The 13,136-nt window shown below is 55.0% G+C and overlaps 1 protein-coding gene across 1 annotated transcript; it reads left to right on the forward strand.

The window, feature by feature from the left end:
• The first annotated feature begins 8,573 nt into the window (after positions 1–8,573).
• Positions 8,574–12,911, forward strand: ZNF703 (zinc finger protein 703). The gene is made up of 2 exons (XM_032143879.2): positions 8,574–9,075; positions 10,010–12,911. The coding sequence occupies exons 1-2, from the start codon at positions 8,815–8,817 to the stop codon at positions 11,537–11,539; spliced, it is 1,791 nt and encodes a 596-aa protein (XP_031999770.1). The 5' UTR covers positions 8,574–8,814; the 3' UTR covers positions 11,540–12,911.
• The last annotated feature ends 225 nt before the right edge of the window (positions 12,912–13,136 follow it).

The raw sequence follows: 13,136 nt of genomic DNA on the forward strand, positions 1-13,136 counted from the left end.
TAAGTGAAGTAACTCAGGAACGGAAAAGTAAACATTATATGTTCTCACTCATAAGCAGGAGCTAAGCTATGAAGATGCAAAGGCGTAAGAATGATACAAAGGACTTTGGGGACTCAGGGGAAAGAGTGGAGGGGTGAGGGATAAAAGACTACAAATTGGGTTCAGTGTGCACTGCTTAGGTGATGGGTGCACCAAAATCTCACAAATCCCCACTAAAGAACTTACTCATGTAACCAAATACCACCTGTTCCCCAAAAACCTATGGAAATTAAAAATGCAGCCAGGCATAGTGGCTCACACCTGTAATCCCAGCACTTTGGGAGGCCAAAGCGGGCAGATCACCTGAGGTCGAGAGTTCCAGACCAGCCTGACCAACATGGAGAAACTGTCTCTACTAAAAATACAAAATTAGCCAAGTGTGGTGGCGCACGCCTGTGATCCCAGCTACTCGGGAGGCTGAGGCAGGAGAATTGCTTGAATCAGGGAGGCAGAAGTGGTAAACCGAGATCGCGCCATTGCACTCCAGCCTGGGCAACAAGAGCGAAACATCGTCTCAAAAAAAAAAAAAAAAATCACCACTACAGAACTTACTCATGTAACCAAATACCACCTGCTCCCCAAAAACCTATGGAAATAAAAAAAAAGTTTAAGGGTAGGCGGAGAAAATATATATGTATGTATTTGCCAATATGTGAAAAAATACCTCTGGAAGGATGGGCAATAAACTCAAAGCACTGATGTACTGAGAATGATCAACAGCTGGAAGAAGGTTTTTTCCACTCATAGCTTTGGAAATTGGTGCCATGGGAATGCACTTCATTATAAATAAATAAGATGCATTTTTCAACAAACTTAAAAATAATTCTAAATCATTCTTGTTATGTAAATCCCCACTCTGAATGAACCATTATACTTTTGGCCATGGGTTTCGTTGGGGCCACGCTCCTCAGGCCCCCTTCTCCAAGCAGAGGCTGGCAGAGGGCCACTGAAATAAACACTCCCTGAAATTTTCCTGACATCTTGGAATTTGGTTTTATCAAATACAACTTGCGATCATCAAGCCGCTTCCTGAACAGCTCCTCCTTTTTCTCGAATTGTGTTTGTTTAAATGAGTTTGGAGCTGCCCATCCCACTTGGAAGACTGGCCTAGAAACGGGCACATTTTGGACAAGCCTAGAGGCTTACTCCCTAGAAAGGGGGTCACGGAAATATCATCACCTTCATGACTAAAGCCACGGCAAGGGTCAGAAGCAGGTGATAACTCACAGCCTGACACCCAGCAAGGTCTTCTGGAGGGCCTGAGGTTTCCTGTGGTTCTGGCTAGCAGTCACTCAATGCAGGGAAGGGCAGGATCCTGGGGGGCACAATGCCATTGGGTAAGCATGGGCCCTGCTTCTTATTTCAGGGGCCTTTCACTCTGATCCTGGATTCCCCTTCTACCCAAGTGAGAGAAGGTGCATGAACACACCTAGAATAATGCCTGCACCCAGAAGCTGCTCGGTAAAAGTTACTGGAAATCTGAATTTAACTTGAAGTAAATGCACTTAAAAAAGAAGTGGGGGTCAGGTGCAGTGGCTCAGGCCTGTAATTCCAGCACTTTGAGAGGCCAGTGAGGGCAGATCACTTGAGGTCAGGAGTTCGAGACCAGCCTGGCCAACATGACCCCGTCTCTACTAAAAATATAAAAATTAGCCAGGCGTGGTGGCATGCACCTGTAATCCAGCTACTTGCAAGGCTGAGGCAGGAGAATAGCTTGAACCTGGGAGGTCGAGGTTGCAGTGAGCTGAGATCATGCCACCACACTCTAGTCTGGGCAACAGTATAAGACTCCATCTCAAAGAAAAAAAAAAAGTGGGTGGGGCAGCGCAGTGTCTCATGCCTGTAATCCCAGCACTTTTGGTGGTCAAGGCAGGAGGCTTCCATGAGGCCAAGACCAGCCCTGGCAACACAGCAAGACCCCAATCTCTACAAAAAAAAAAAAAAAATTAAAAATGAGCTTGGTGTGGTGGCATGCACATGTAGTCCCAGCTACTCTGGAGTCTGAGGTGGGAGGAGCAGTTGTGCCCAGGAGTTTGAGGCTGTGATTGCACCACCGAGGTCTAGCCTGGGCAACAGAGCGAGACCCTCTCTCAAACAAACAAACAAACAAACAAAAAATCAGGGAACAACTGAAAGATGGGGATACTAAGCAGGATTTCAGTTAAGGCCGCCTGACTTTTTTATTTCTTAATCTGCAAAAGGAGCACGCAGATGCAGAGAGGATAGGAATGTGCAGCTGCTGCATGTGCATCATTGAGAGACGGGCGCGGGGCTTGCTGGCTTCCTCTGGTCTTTACCCGCCATGAAATCGCCTTGAGCCTGCACCTACCAAGTGGTCCATAAACAGTAATTGAATGCATGATTAATTCAGTTAATCAATTCAATCTAATCAATTAATGGAATAAATGGAAGCTCCCTTCACTTCCTTCTCTGCCTCAGTTTTCTCCCTCCCCTATTTCTCATTTCTCAAGATGAAAGGAAAATCTGATGGAGAAGACCAGCCCTCTGGAAAATGATTAATTTGTCTTCAGTTTCTCCTCCTGCTCTCTCCGACTTTAAGCCTCCCTCTCTTTCAGTCCTGTAGTCTGTAGAGTGGCTCAGGAACCAACTATCTGGACTTGAATCCTGGATCTACCACTTTCTAGCAGTGTAACTCAGGCAAGTTGCTTAACCTCTCTGGGCCTCACCTACAAAACAGTACCTTACCTATAAAACAGGCATAATAATAGTGTTCACCATGGTTTGTTGTGAGAAGTAAATGAGTTATTACAGGCAAGGTGCTCAATACAGTGTCTAGCAGGCTAAGTGTTCAATAGATGTTATTATTATCCTGAGAGGAACACTCACTCTGCTAACCACAATTGGCTGATAACAAGGGTTTGACGCCTCCCAGCAACATTAGCGATTTAGAAGAGGAATCTCTAAGAAACTTGAAGGCCCAAAGGAACAAAGCAGTCAGGGGTGAATGCCCAGGGCTAGGGTTGATGTATCAGGGCAAGTCAGGCTAAGGAAGCAGAACTTCAAAAGCACACCTACTCCATCTCCCCGGCCTAGCTCCCCAGGAGCTGATAGGAGATAAACCAAACCACCCTCTTCAAAGCAGCTGCTCAAGGACCCGGATCAAACGGATCAAACGCACAGGCTTGGAGATAAGCTTCGGTCTGCACTTCCTTTTGTCCCTTCCTCCCCACCACATCTCTAGAGGAAATTCTCAGGTGAGGAAAAGGAGTTCATTCTTCCTTCTTTTACCAAAAGGAGTTAGCTCTCTGTCCACACAACAGTGGCAGAAGGCAATAGACCAAGAACCAGGGAAGGGATGGAGAAGGCCTCATTCTGCGCCCATTCTGCCGGCCTTTTGCTGTGTGTGACTTTGGACTCTCTCTTAAGTTCTCCGAGCCCATTTCCTCATCTGTCAAACAAGGATAATAACACCTGCCCAAAGGAAAGAAAATTGCTGTGAGATGCTGGACCCAAAAATGCATTTAGGGCCAGGCGCAGTGGCTCACACCTGTAATCCCAGCACTTTGGGAGGCCAAGGCAGGAGGATCACCTGAGATCAAGAGTTCGAGACCAGCCTGGCCAACGTGGTGAAACCCTGTCTCTACTAAAAATACAAAAATTAGCTGGGCATGATGGTGGGCACCTGTAATCTCAGCTACTTGGGAGGCTGAGACAGGAGGAGAATCACTTGAACCTGGGAAGCGGAGGTTGCAGTGAGCCAAGATCACACCACTGCACTCCAGCCTGGGCAACATGAGCAAGACTCTGTCTCAAAAAAAAAAAAATGCATTTGGGAAAAGATACTGTAACATGTTTATACAATCAACATTTTGAAAAATACAATCATCCTTAAACCTTTTGGGGATACAGTGAGGTGTGATATAAATAAATATCCCTACTTTTGTAAAATTCTTCGTTCATCAGAAACATTCATCAGGTACTAACTGCTCTGAGACTGCCTGGATTTGACACTCCAGGCTCACCTCCTACCAGCTTGGGCCTTGGGCAAGTTACTTAACCTTTCTGTGCCTGCGAAATGGAAGTAACCATAGGACACATCTCCTAAGGTTTCTGCAAGGATTAAATGAGAGAATGCACGCAAAGTGCTTAGAACAGCGTTTGGCACTCAACGTTGGCTACTGTGGTGATGGTGAACCGCTCTGTTAGGCAATAAGTACACAAAGAGGATGAGGAAAACAAGAAGCATTCACAGTCCAGTGGGAGATCAGACAAGGAAGCAAACAGTGGCAGATGCCATGTGATAGGTGTAATAATAGAACATAATACCAACTGTGAGAATGTAGAAGAGGGAGCCTCTTGAGTCATCGGTGGGGCGGGCTTCCTGCAGGGCTGGCTGTCCTGGTCTTAGCCTGCTTGCTCCCACTGTTCCCTGGTGCCCCTCTCGTGCCCCAGGCTGTGTCTGAAGCCGGAGGATGGGGCAGACAGAGGAAGCGCCTTCAAGTGCCCTGAGTGCAGTGTGCTAAATCAGGGCTCCCGGCCAAAGCAGTAATTGCCAGCCGCTGAAAGATATTAAGCGCCAGGGAGGAAAACCAAGTTCTCTATGAGGCAGACTTTTCAGAGTTCTTACAGCTTGTAAAAAAAAAAAAAAAAATGTAAATAGTTACCCAGTGAGATATTATTTCATGTTGTTGCCATTAGGGTTTGAGTGTTATGCAGAGAGAGGAGACAGAGGCGATCATTCAGGCAATTCTGCCTCGGCAAGGACTGAAAACTACACATTAACCCCACACAACAAATCTATCCCCTCTAGGTCTTAACCTGACTCGAGCATTTTTTCCTGGGTGGTGAATTTTATGTAAATTGAAGTAGTGAAAAAAAAATCTATACGTATTCACAGTTTCCTAAAGGATTTTCTTGATGGCTTCTAGGGAGGGATGGGCTTTTTTTATTTTATTTTATTTTTTTAGACACATTGCGGGCTGGGCGCAGTGGCTCATGCCTGTAATCCCAGCACTTTGGGATGCTCTGGCTGGCAGATCACTTGAGGTCAGGAGTTCAAGACCAGCCTGGCCAACATGGAGAAACCCCATCTCTACTAAAAATACAAAAATCAGCTAGGCATGGTAGCACACACCTGTAATCCCAGCTACTTGGGAGGCTGAGGCAGGAGAATCGCTTGAACCCGTGAGACAGAGGTTGCAGTGAGCCGAGATCACGCCACTGCACTCCAGCCTGGACAACAGAGCAAGACTCCGTCTCAAAAAAAAAAAAAAAAAAAAAGACACATTGAGCTGGAGGCTGGGGAGGGGTTGCTTTCATTTCTGTAGAATTCAGAGACAACTTGGGCTCTTCTGCTTGGGTTCCCAGGGCGAAATCTGGTGCTGTGGCTGCTCCCCTGAGCAATTGCTCCTGAGACACAAATGATGCAATTGGTTACAGCCATCATTTACCTTCAACTTTCTTTGTGCCAAGCATGAAACAGGTGGCATGCGTTGTCTGCTTCTGGTCTCCCAACTCTGAGGTGGCCATGCTTCCATTTTACCTTGGAGGAAACCGAAGCTTAGGGAGGTTCACTTGCCCAGGGTCCCCACAGCAGCCTGGTTCTGGGCCTGACTCTCTTCAGCTTGAACTGAGAATGATAGCAATACCTGATGTTTATTAAGCACCTGACATACCGAACTGTCATTCTTCACCACAGTGTCATGGGAGCACTCAGGCAGCCCTCTCCCCTGTCCCATTTTAATGGTGGCCGCTCATTCTCAGGGCCATCTGAGAAGGGCCTGGACAGCGGAAGGCCCCTGAGCCACGCATCTGCCACTTTTTTGCAGAGGGAGAACCTGTGCCATATGTCCTGCCCAGGGACGTCTTACTCTTACTCGGGCCTTCCAACCACACCCTCCTCAATAAACACAGCCCATCTGAATACGGAGCCACATTCCCTCCCAGGTGACATGCCATTCCTCTGAAAACTACACTTGCCTTCAGGCCCTGAGGGCTCCATTTAGTGCTCTGTATAGGTTAGCATTTTAGCTAAGTGGATGGCGAATCCCGATTGCACTAATCATCTAGTAGTGTTTTAATTAGGCCTCTGGCCTGGCTACGCATGGTTTTTCATTTTCCCTCCTGAGACGTTTGGATGGATCCAGCCAAAAAAACCCTGCTGCCCTGACCAGCAGCTCAAAGTGTGTCCCTCCCACCTTGCATGCTTTCGGAGATGTGTCCTACCCACTTCCCAGGAGGTGGGAGCAGGCCAATGCTGTGTGCCCCTGTCAGTAATTACCACTGGGAGCTCAGGGAGTGAGGTGTTTTTAATAGGACAGTATAGCATTACCTAGGCAAATTCCCCATCACAGCCGGCCAGCCTATCCTTACCTCCTCTTCTCTCCCTTCCTTTCCTTCATTCACTACCTTTTTCCTTCTCTTTTCCTCTCCAAACAGAGAGTGAATATTCTATTGTCCTCTCTCTTCTCCCCTCTCTCCTTTCAGCCGCCTCCTGCTCCGTCTCTGTTTTCCAAATTCCAAAATACCTCTTCCCTCTCCCCTCCCCTTTTCCTCCCGACTTATTTCCCATTAATCATTTCTAACACACATCTGCTCAGGCCCTAGAAGGATCCCTTGGCTCCCTCTCACAGCTGGGCTGGTTACAATAATCAGGGAGTCTTTCATCTTTCACAGCCTACTAGGTCTCCCCTCTGCCCAGCTCCTCCTCCTCTGCGTTCCTGCAAAGGCCAGCCTCTCTGTGCCCTGGCTTCCTTCTGCGCTTCCCGCTCTACACAGCAGTCTCCCGAAGGCCAAATGGCTTGTGGGTGGACACAGCTCTGCAGTGGACTTTTACAGGTGGTGTTGGCAGTGATGGCAATGGCTGCGCACAGAAGTCGGCATGAGAAGCCTGCCACGATCAAATAAATGAGATCACTCCCTCCCTTTTCATTCCCGCACCCCTCTTGCTGCAATGTGGGATCCATCTCCCAGTCAGGTTACCCCTTGCCATTTGGTGTAACATGATTTTACCAAGATTAAAATTAGGGAACATGTAATTACAGCTTGTGTAATTTCTAAGCATTCTATAAGTGCTGCTCAAAAAACAGTATGGATCCAGGGAGTGCGCTTAGTTTCGGGTATGACTGATATTGCCTGGAAGTGGGGTCTGCTGTCTTCTCTACTGGGCAAGATACAGATTCGTGATAGCTATTTCCTTCTGTTTGAAGAGCTCCTTTGAAATCACCTATCCCCATCTTGGGTTCTCAGGTCATCTCAAGGCGTCGGTCAGCGCGGCAGAGTCGGGAACCTGCCATCCTAGAGCAATACGCCCTGAGTGACAGCCCTGACAACCGGAGTGATGGATTGATACTGGAAAAGTGGTGCTGGGAGCCAAGCAGTGACACCAGCGCGCCTCCACTGGCCGCCGAGCGCACGGAGAAGTGGGCTCCCCAGAGGTTGGCGCCCAAAGGACCAACTTCGCCTCCGGAAAAGCGGCCGATCCGGAACTTGGATGTCAGGAGTATGACTACGTGAAATCTCTGCCCAGGGAGAAGCTAGCAATGCACACTTTATCAGAAAGGCGCAGGGAGTCGGGAAGGGTTTTGTTATTTTTAATTAAAAGTTTTTATCCCGAAATTTCCCTGGGGAAAGCTAGTGCTTTTTCCCCGGAATGAGAAGGATGGGGGGGCGGGGGGGTTGTGTCGCCCAGCAGCGCTTAGAGAGAGATCCCCCCATCCAGGGACACACGCCTCGCCCGTGATGTCGGTCTCTCCTCGTAGGAGCTGGGCGCTGTACAGTGAGGAACTTTACGCCCCTCAACAGGACACGGTGAGAAGCCTGTAACACACCAGACACCGAGACTCTAACGCATGGCGCAGGCACAGCGCGCACAGCCTGGGGTCCCGCGCTTGGTCGCCGTCCATGTCACTCCTTCAGAAGGGAGACAAACTTGCAGGCTTCAGACAGGACGGGCTCAAAGTAGTTGGAAGTGCCTACGCCGCGTCCCGAGAACAGTGGGTGCCTCCGAGGCTCAGGCGCTTCCAAGTGAACACACCAAGGGGAGGCCAAGTAGGGGAAGGAGAGTGGGGCCGAGGAGAGCCCGAGCAGCTCTGGAGAAGGACCCGGGCTCCCGAGGCGAGGCCTGCCCCCAGGCGGCCTCTGGGAGAGGCTTGGACTTCAGCTTCCCAGAGGCAGCGCCGTGCGATCCCTCCCACCCCCCACCCCACCCCACCCCACCCCAACTCGGACACACACGGCCGACGGGGTTACAGCCCCCGCCAGCATCACCCCTCACCCACCCAGTGGTGAGAAGGGAGAGAGGAGACAGAACGACAGGAAAGGAGGACGGGGCGCAGAGCTCAGGGTCCCGGAGAAGTCCCGTCCCAGGCGGGACCCCAGGGCGAGGAAGGCCCAGTCGGGGGGAGGGGAGGAACTCCGGGAGCGGCCGAGACCGAGGCAGCGGCAGCGCGCAGCGCGGCCCCTTTAAGGCTCTCCCCGCCCACCGATGGAGCAGGCCTCCGCCCGCCGCTCTCCCCGCCCCGGGGTCCCGGCGAGAGCTGCGATTGGGCGGGCGCGGCGATCCCTTTGAAGTGTGGCTGCCGATCGCGGCTATTTGACGTGCGGCTCGCGGAAGGCGAAGGTTTTTGTGTTGCTAGCCGGGGCCAGCGGCTGTGGCGGCTGCGGCGGCGTCGGTGGAGGAGGGGAGGCGGCGAGGAGGCGCAGCGCCCGCTGCACCGCGATCGACGCTGCGGAGCGAGCCCACCCGCCCCGGGAGCTCGCCTCCCCGGTGCTCCCCCGCCCTCCCCGCCCCCCCAGCGGCGCTGCCTCCTCCAAATGAGCGATTCGCCCGCTGGATCTAACCCAAGGACACCCGAAAGCAGCGGCAGCGGCAGCGGCAGCGGCAGCGGCAGCGGCGGCGGCGGGAAGAGGCCGGCGGTGCCGGCAGCGGTGTCCCTCTTGCCACCGGCGGACCCCCTGCGCCAGGCGAACCGGCTCCCGATCAGGGTCCTGAAGATGCTGAGCGCTCACACCGGTCACCTCCTGCACCCGGAGTACCTGCAGCCGCTGTCCTCCACTCCCGTCAGCCCCATTGAGGTCAGTCCCCGGCCGCTGCCCCCCCGACACCGGCCCCATTCCTCCCACCGCGACCGGGACCCTGACCCAGCTCCCTGCGCCCCGGGGCTCGGTGCGACGCCCAAGTCTGGTCACGCCGGCGGGCTGAGTGAGGAGGGGAAGAAAACCGAGGGATCAGAGCCCACCAGGGCCTCCCCAGGCTTCCCCGTGGAAGGGTCTCCTTCCACGCTCGCCCTTCGGAGCTCCGTGTTTTCTCTCGGATTGGATTTGCTCCTGGAGTCCCCTCTGGGTCCTTTACTTTTCCTCTGGTGCCCAGTTTCCAGCCAGGAGGTGATCTCTATTGGGTCTTCCCCCCCCCCCGCCCCGCCCCCACGCCGGGCTGTTTTCTTTGAAGCCCTGGCTGCCCGGGTCCCACTCCGCCTCTGTACCATCCGGTGAGGGCGCACGGCGCCCGGGCGCTCCCGATCCCGGGTCTTTCTTCCTGCCTCTTCCCTGGGTGCCCTCCCCGGGAGGGAGGGGCTACGGAGAGAGCGCCAACTGCAGCCCCTCCTTTAGAATCCGCGTTCCCCGCTCCTGCCCCGCGGCGCCATCGCCAGAAACCCGTCCCAAGCGAAGTTCCCCCAAACTAAAGGAATAAGTTTTTTCCTGGGCCTGGAGGAGGGGGACATTAGAGGGAAGTGGCGAGTCACAGCCCCGACTCCAGAGACGTCACCTTCTCCCTCAGGGGTCCTGGGTGAACCCCTTCCGCAGGGCCTGCGGCGCACCCCGGGACCCAGAGGCAGTGTGGGCGCAGTTCTGCCAGCTGCCGCGCCCGGCCCGGCCCTCGCTCGCAGACCCTCTCCCCAGGCCCGCCCCGCCCCGTGGCGCCGCCGGCCAGCTCCCCGGGCGCCCCCGCTCTCCCCGCAGGCCTCAGAGTCTCACTCTTTCTCCCTCCCCCTGCTTGTCTCTCCCACAGCTGGACGCCAAGAAGAGCCCCTTGGCGCTGCTGGCCCAGACCTGCTCGCAGATCGGCAAGCCGGACCCGCCGCCCTCCTCCAAGCTCAACTCGGTGGCGGCGGCGGCCAACGGGCTGGGAGCGGAGAAGGACCCTGGCCGCTCAGCCCCGGGCGCTGCCTCCGCGGCCGCGGCCCTGAAGCAGCTGGGGGACTCCCCGGCCGAGGACAAGTCCAGCTTCAAGCCCTACTCCAAGGGCTCCGGCGGCGGCGACTCCCGCAAAGACAGCGGCTCCTCCTCGGTGTCTTCCACCTCCTCCTCGTCCTCCTCGTCCCCGGGAGAGAAGGCGGGCTTCAGGGTCCCCAGCGCCGCCTGCCCGCCCTTTCCCCCGCATGGAGCGCCGGTCTCCGCGTCCTCGTCCTCGTCGTCGCCCGGCGGCTCCCGCGGCGGCTCCCCGCACCACTCTGACTGCAAGAACAGCGGCGGGGTTGGCGGCGGGGAGCTGGACAAGAAAGACCAGGAGCCCAAGCCCAGCCCGGAGCCGGCAGCCGTGAGCCGCGGCGGCGGTGGGGAGTCCGGGGCGCACGGTGGCGCCGAGTCCGGGGCCTCCGGGCGCAAGTCCGAGCCGCCCTCGGCGCTGGTGGGGACCGGCCATGTGGCGCCGGTGTCTCCCTACAAGCCGGGCCACTCGGTGTTCCCGCTGCCGCCCTCCAGCATTGGCTACCACGGCTCCATCGTGGGCGCCTACGCCGGCTACCCGTCTCAGTTCGTGCCTGGCCTGGATCCTAGCAAGTCCGGCCTCGTGGGAGGCCAACTGTCTGGGGGCCTGGGCCTGCCGCCGGGCAAGCCCCCAAGCTCCAGCCCGCTCACCGGGGCCTCCCCGCCCTCCTTCCTGCAGGGATTATGCCGCGACCCCTATTGCCTGGGAGGTTACCACAGCGCCTCGCACCTCGGCGGCTCCAGCTGCTCCACCTGCAGCGCGCACGACCCTGCCGGGCCCAGCCTGAAGGCGGGGGGCTACCCGCTGGTGTACCCCGGGCACCCGCTGCAGCCCGCCGCGCTCTCGTCCAGCGCCGCCCAGGCCGCACTCCCCGGCCACCCGCTCTACACCTACGGCTTCATGCTGCAGAACGAACCGCTGCCGCACAGCTGCAACTGGGTGGCGGCCAGTGGGCCGTGCGACAAGCGCTTCGCCACCTCCGAGGAGCTGCTCAGCCACCTACGGACCCACACGGCCCTGCCAGGAGCCGAGAAACTTCTGGCCGCCTACCCCGGGGCCTCGGGCCTGGGCAGCGCCGCCGCCGCCGCCGCCGCCGCCGCCTCCTGCCATCTGCACCTCCCCCCGCCCGCCGCCCCCGGCAGCCCCGGGTCGCTGTCCTTGCGGAGTCCACACACTTTGGGGCTAAGCCGGTACCACCCCTATAGCAAGAGCCACTTATCCACAGCTGGGGGCCTGGCCGTGCCGTCCCTCCCCACAGCCGGACCCTACTACTCGCCATACGCGCTGTATGGACAGAGACTAGCTTCAGCCTCGGCGCTGGGATACCAGTAACTACAGCTCTTCCTCCACCCCAGCCCCCTCACCCTCCTCCCTCTCCCTCCTCCTCCCTCCCCACCTGCCGTCGCCGCTGCAACCTCCACTACTGCTTGACCCTGCCGGGATTCCCCGCCCAGCCCTTCCCCACCGGACTGTGTATTTATTTACTGTAATGTTAGCTTACAAGCTGGGAATATAAGTGCATTAACGGCCCACATGAGTCAATGGTATGCAAAAAGTCTGTGTTCCCCCAAATAATAATATTAATCCCACAAATAACGACATGATCCTCGCCCCTCTTCCTTTCTGTTATTTTCTTTTTCTTAGATATAAGTTTTACATTTTTTATTCCTTTTCCTCTTTTTTTGGTTTTGATTGGTTTGGTTTTAGGGAGAGGAGGGAGAGTTGGGGTCTTTGGGTTCTTCTAGACGTTTTGTTTTCCCTTCCTAGGGAGTTTCTTGCATGAGTCTTAACTTAAAACTGCGTTTCCCCCTTCTCTTTTTCCCTCTTACCCCTTCATTCCCTCTTGTTTCCTTCCATTTGAGGTTCTATTTTTGTTTTTTGTTTTGTTTTGTTTTTTCCTTTGTTGTACAAGTAACAGAGAGGAGATTTTTTTTTTTTGTAACTCATTTTGGGGGTGGAGGGGGCCACCTGGGTGGCAGGGGCCCTGGAGCTCTATTGACCTGGTACACTGCTCCGGGACTCCTCCCCCGCCACCCTCCGCGCATAGGGTCCTTGGTCTGGACCCTGCCCCCCAAAAGTAGGGCCTTGCTCCCCTACCTTGCTCTCAGCACGGAGAGCCCTGACCCTACCAGTAGGCTCGCCCCCAGAGAGACCCAAGTGGCCTGACAGAGCCTTGCCGTCTACCGTCACCTTCCAGACTCCCGCCCCTAACACCCAGTGGCCACAGTGCGCCTGTCGGGGCACCTGGAGCGCTCACCTGGTTGAATTCAAAGTCCCAGAAGGCCCCGCTGGCGCGAAGCCGGCCCCTTACATTTTGCGAAGTGCTTTATAGTCCTTGTTTTTCTCTCCCTCGTGGGGGCAACGACCCCTCCCCTGGCAGTAGGGGTGGGGTAGGTGACTCTCGCTAGATCCCTCCAAAGCAGACCGGTGGCGATGTCAGCGGACATCAGGAGCTCGTTAGCTGCGTTCGGGGAAGTTTGGGGCGTCAGGGAGCTCTCGGATCACAGCAGCCCCCGCCTTCTCCTAGGCCTGGCCCGGCAGAGCCCCCAGAGTAGACCCCGCAGCGACTGGGGTCTTCTCCCCACTCCTCCCTCCTTCTGGTCTGATGCGGCAGCGCGGGGGCTGCGGGGCCTATTTGGGACGAACAGAGCTCTCCCTTGGTAAGACTTATTTTGTTAATAAATGGAATACTTGGCTATATTCACACCGTGGTGTGCTTCTCTCTTGCCTCGCCCACCCTCTTCCAGACACCTAAGCAGATGCCCTTCTTTTATCCTTGTTTAAAATGCCTTATGGTTTCCTTCTGTGATTTCCGTTCAAGGACGAGTTTAATGCCTTTCCTCAAGAAATGGGAGAGAAAAAACAAAACTTCTGCCAACACATTACAAATAACATAAAACCACCTTTTAATTTTTTTTCCCCAGTTGGT

Source organism: Hylobates moloch, unplaced genomic scaffold (assembly GCF_009828535.3).
Source record: "Hylobates moloch isolate HMO894 unplaced genomic scaffold, HMol_V3 SCAFFOLD_22, whole genome shotgun sequence".
NCBI classification, from domain to species: Eukaryota; Metazoa; Chordata; class Mammalia; order Primates; family Hylobatidae; genus Hylobates; species Hylobates moloch.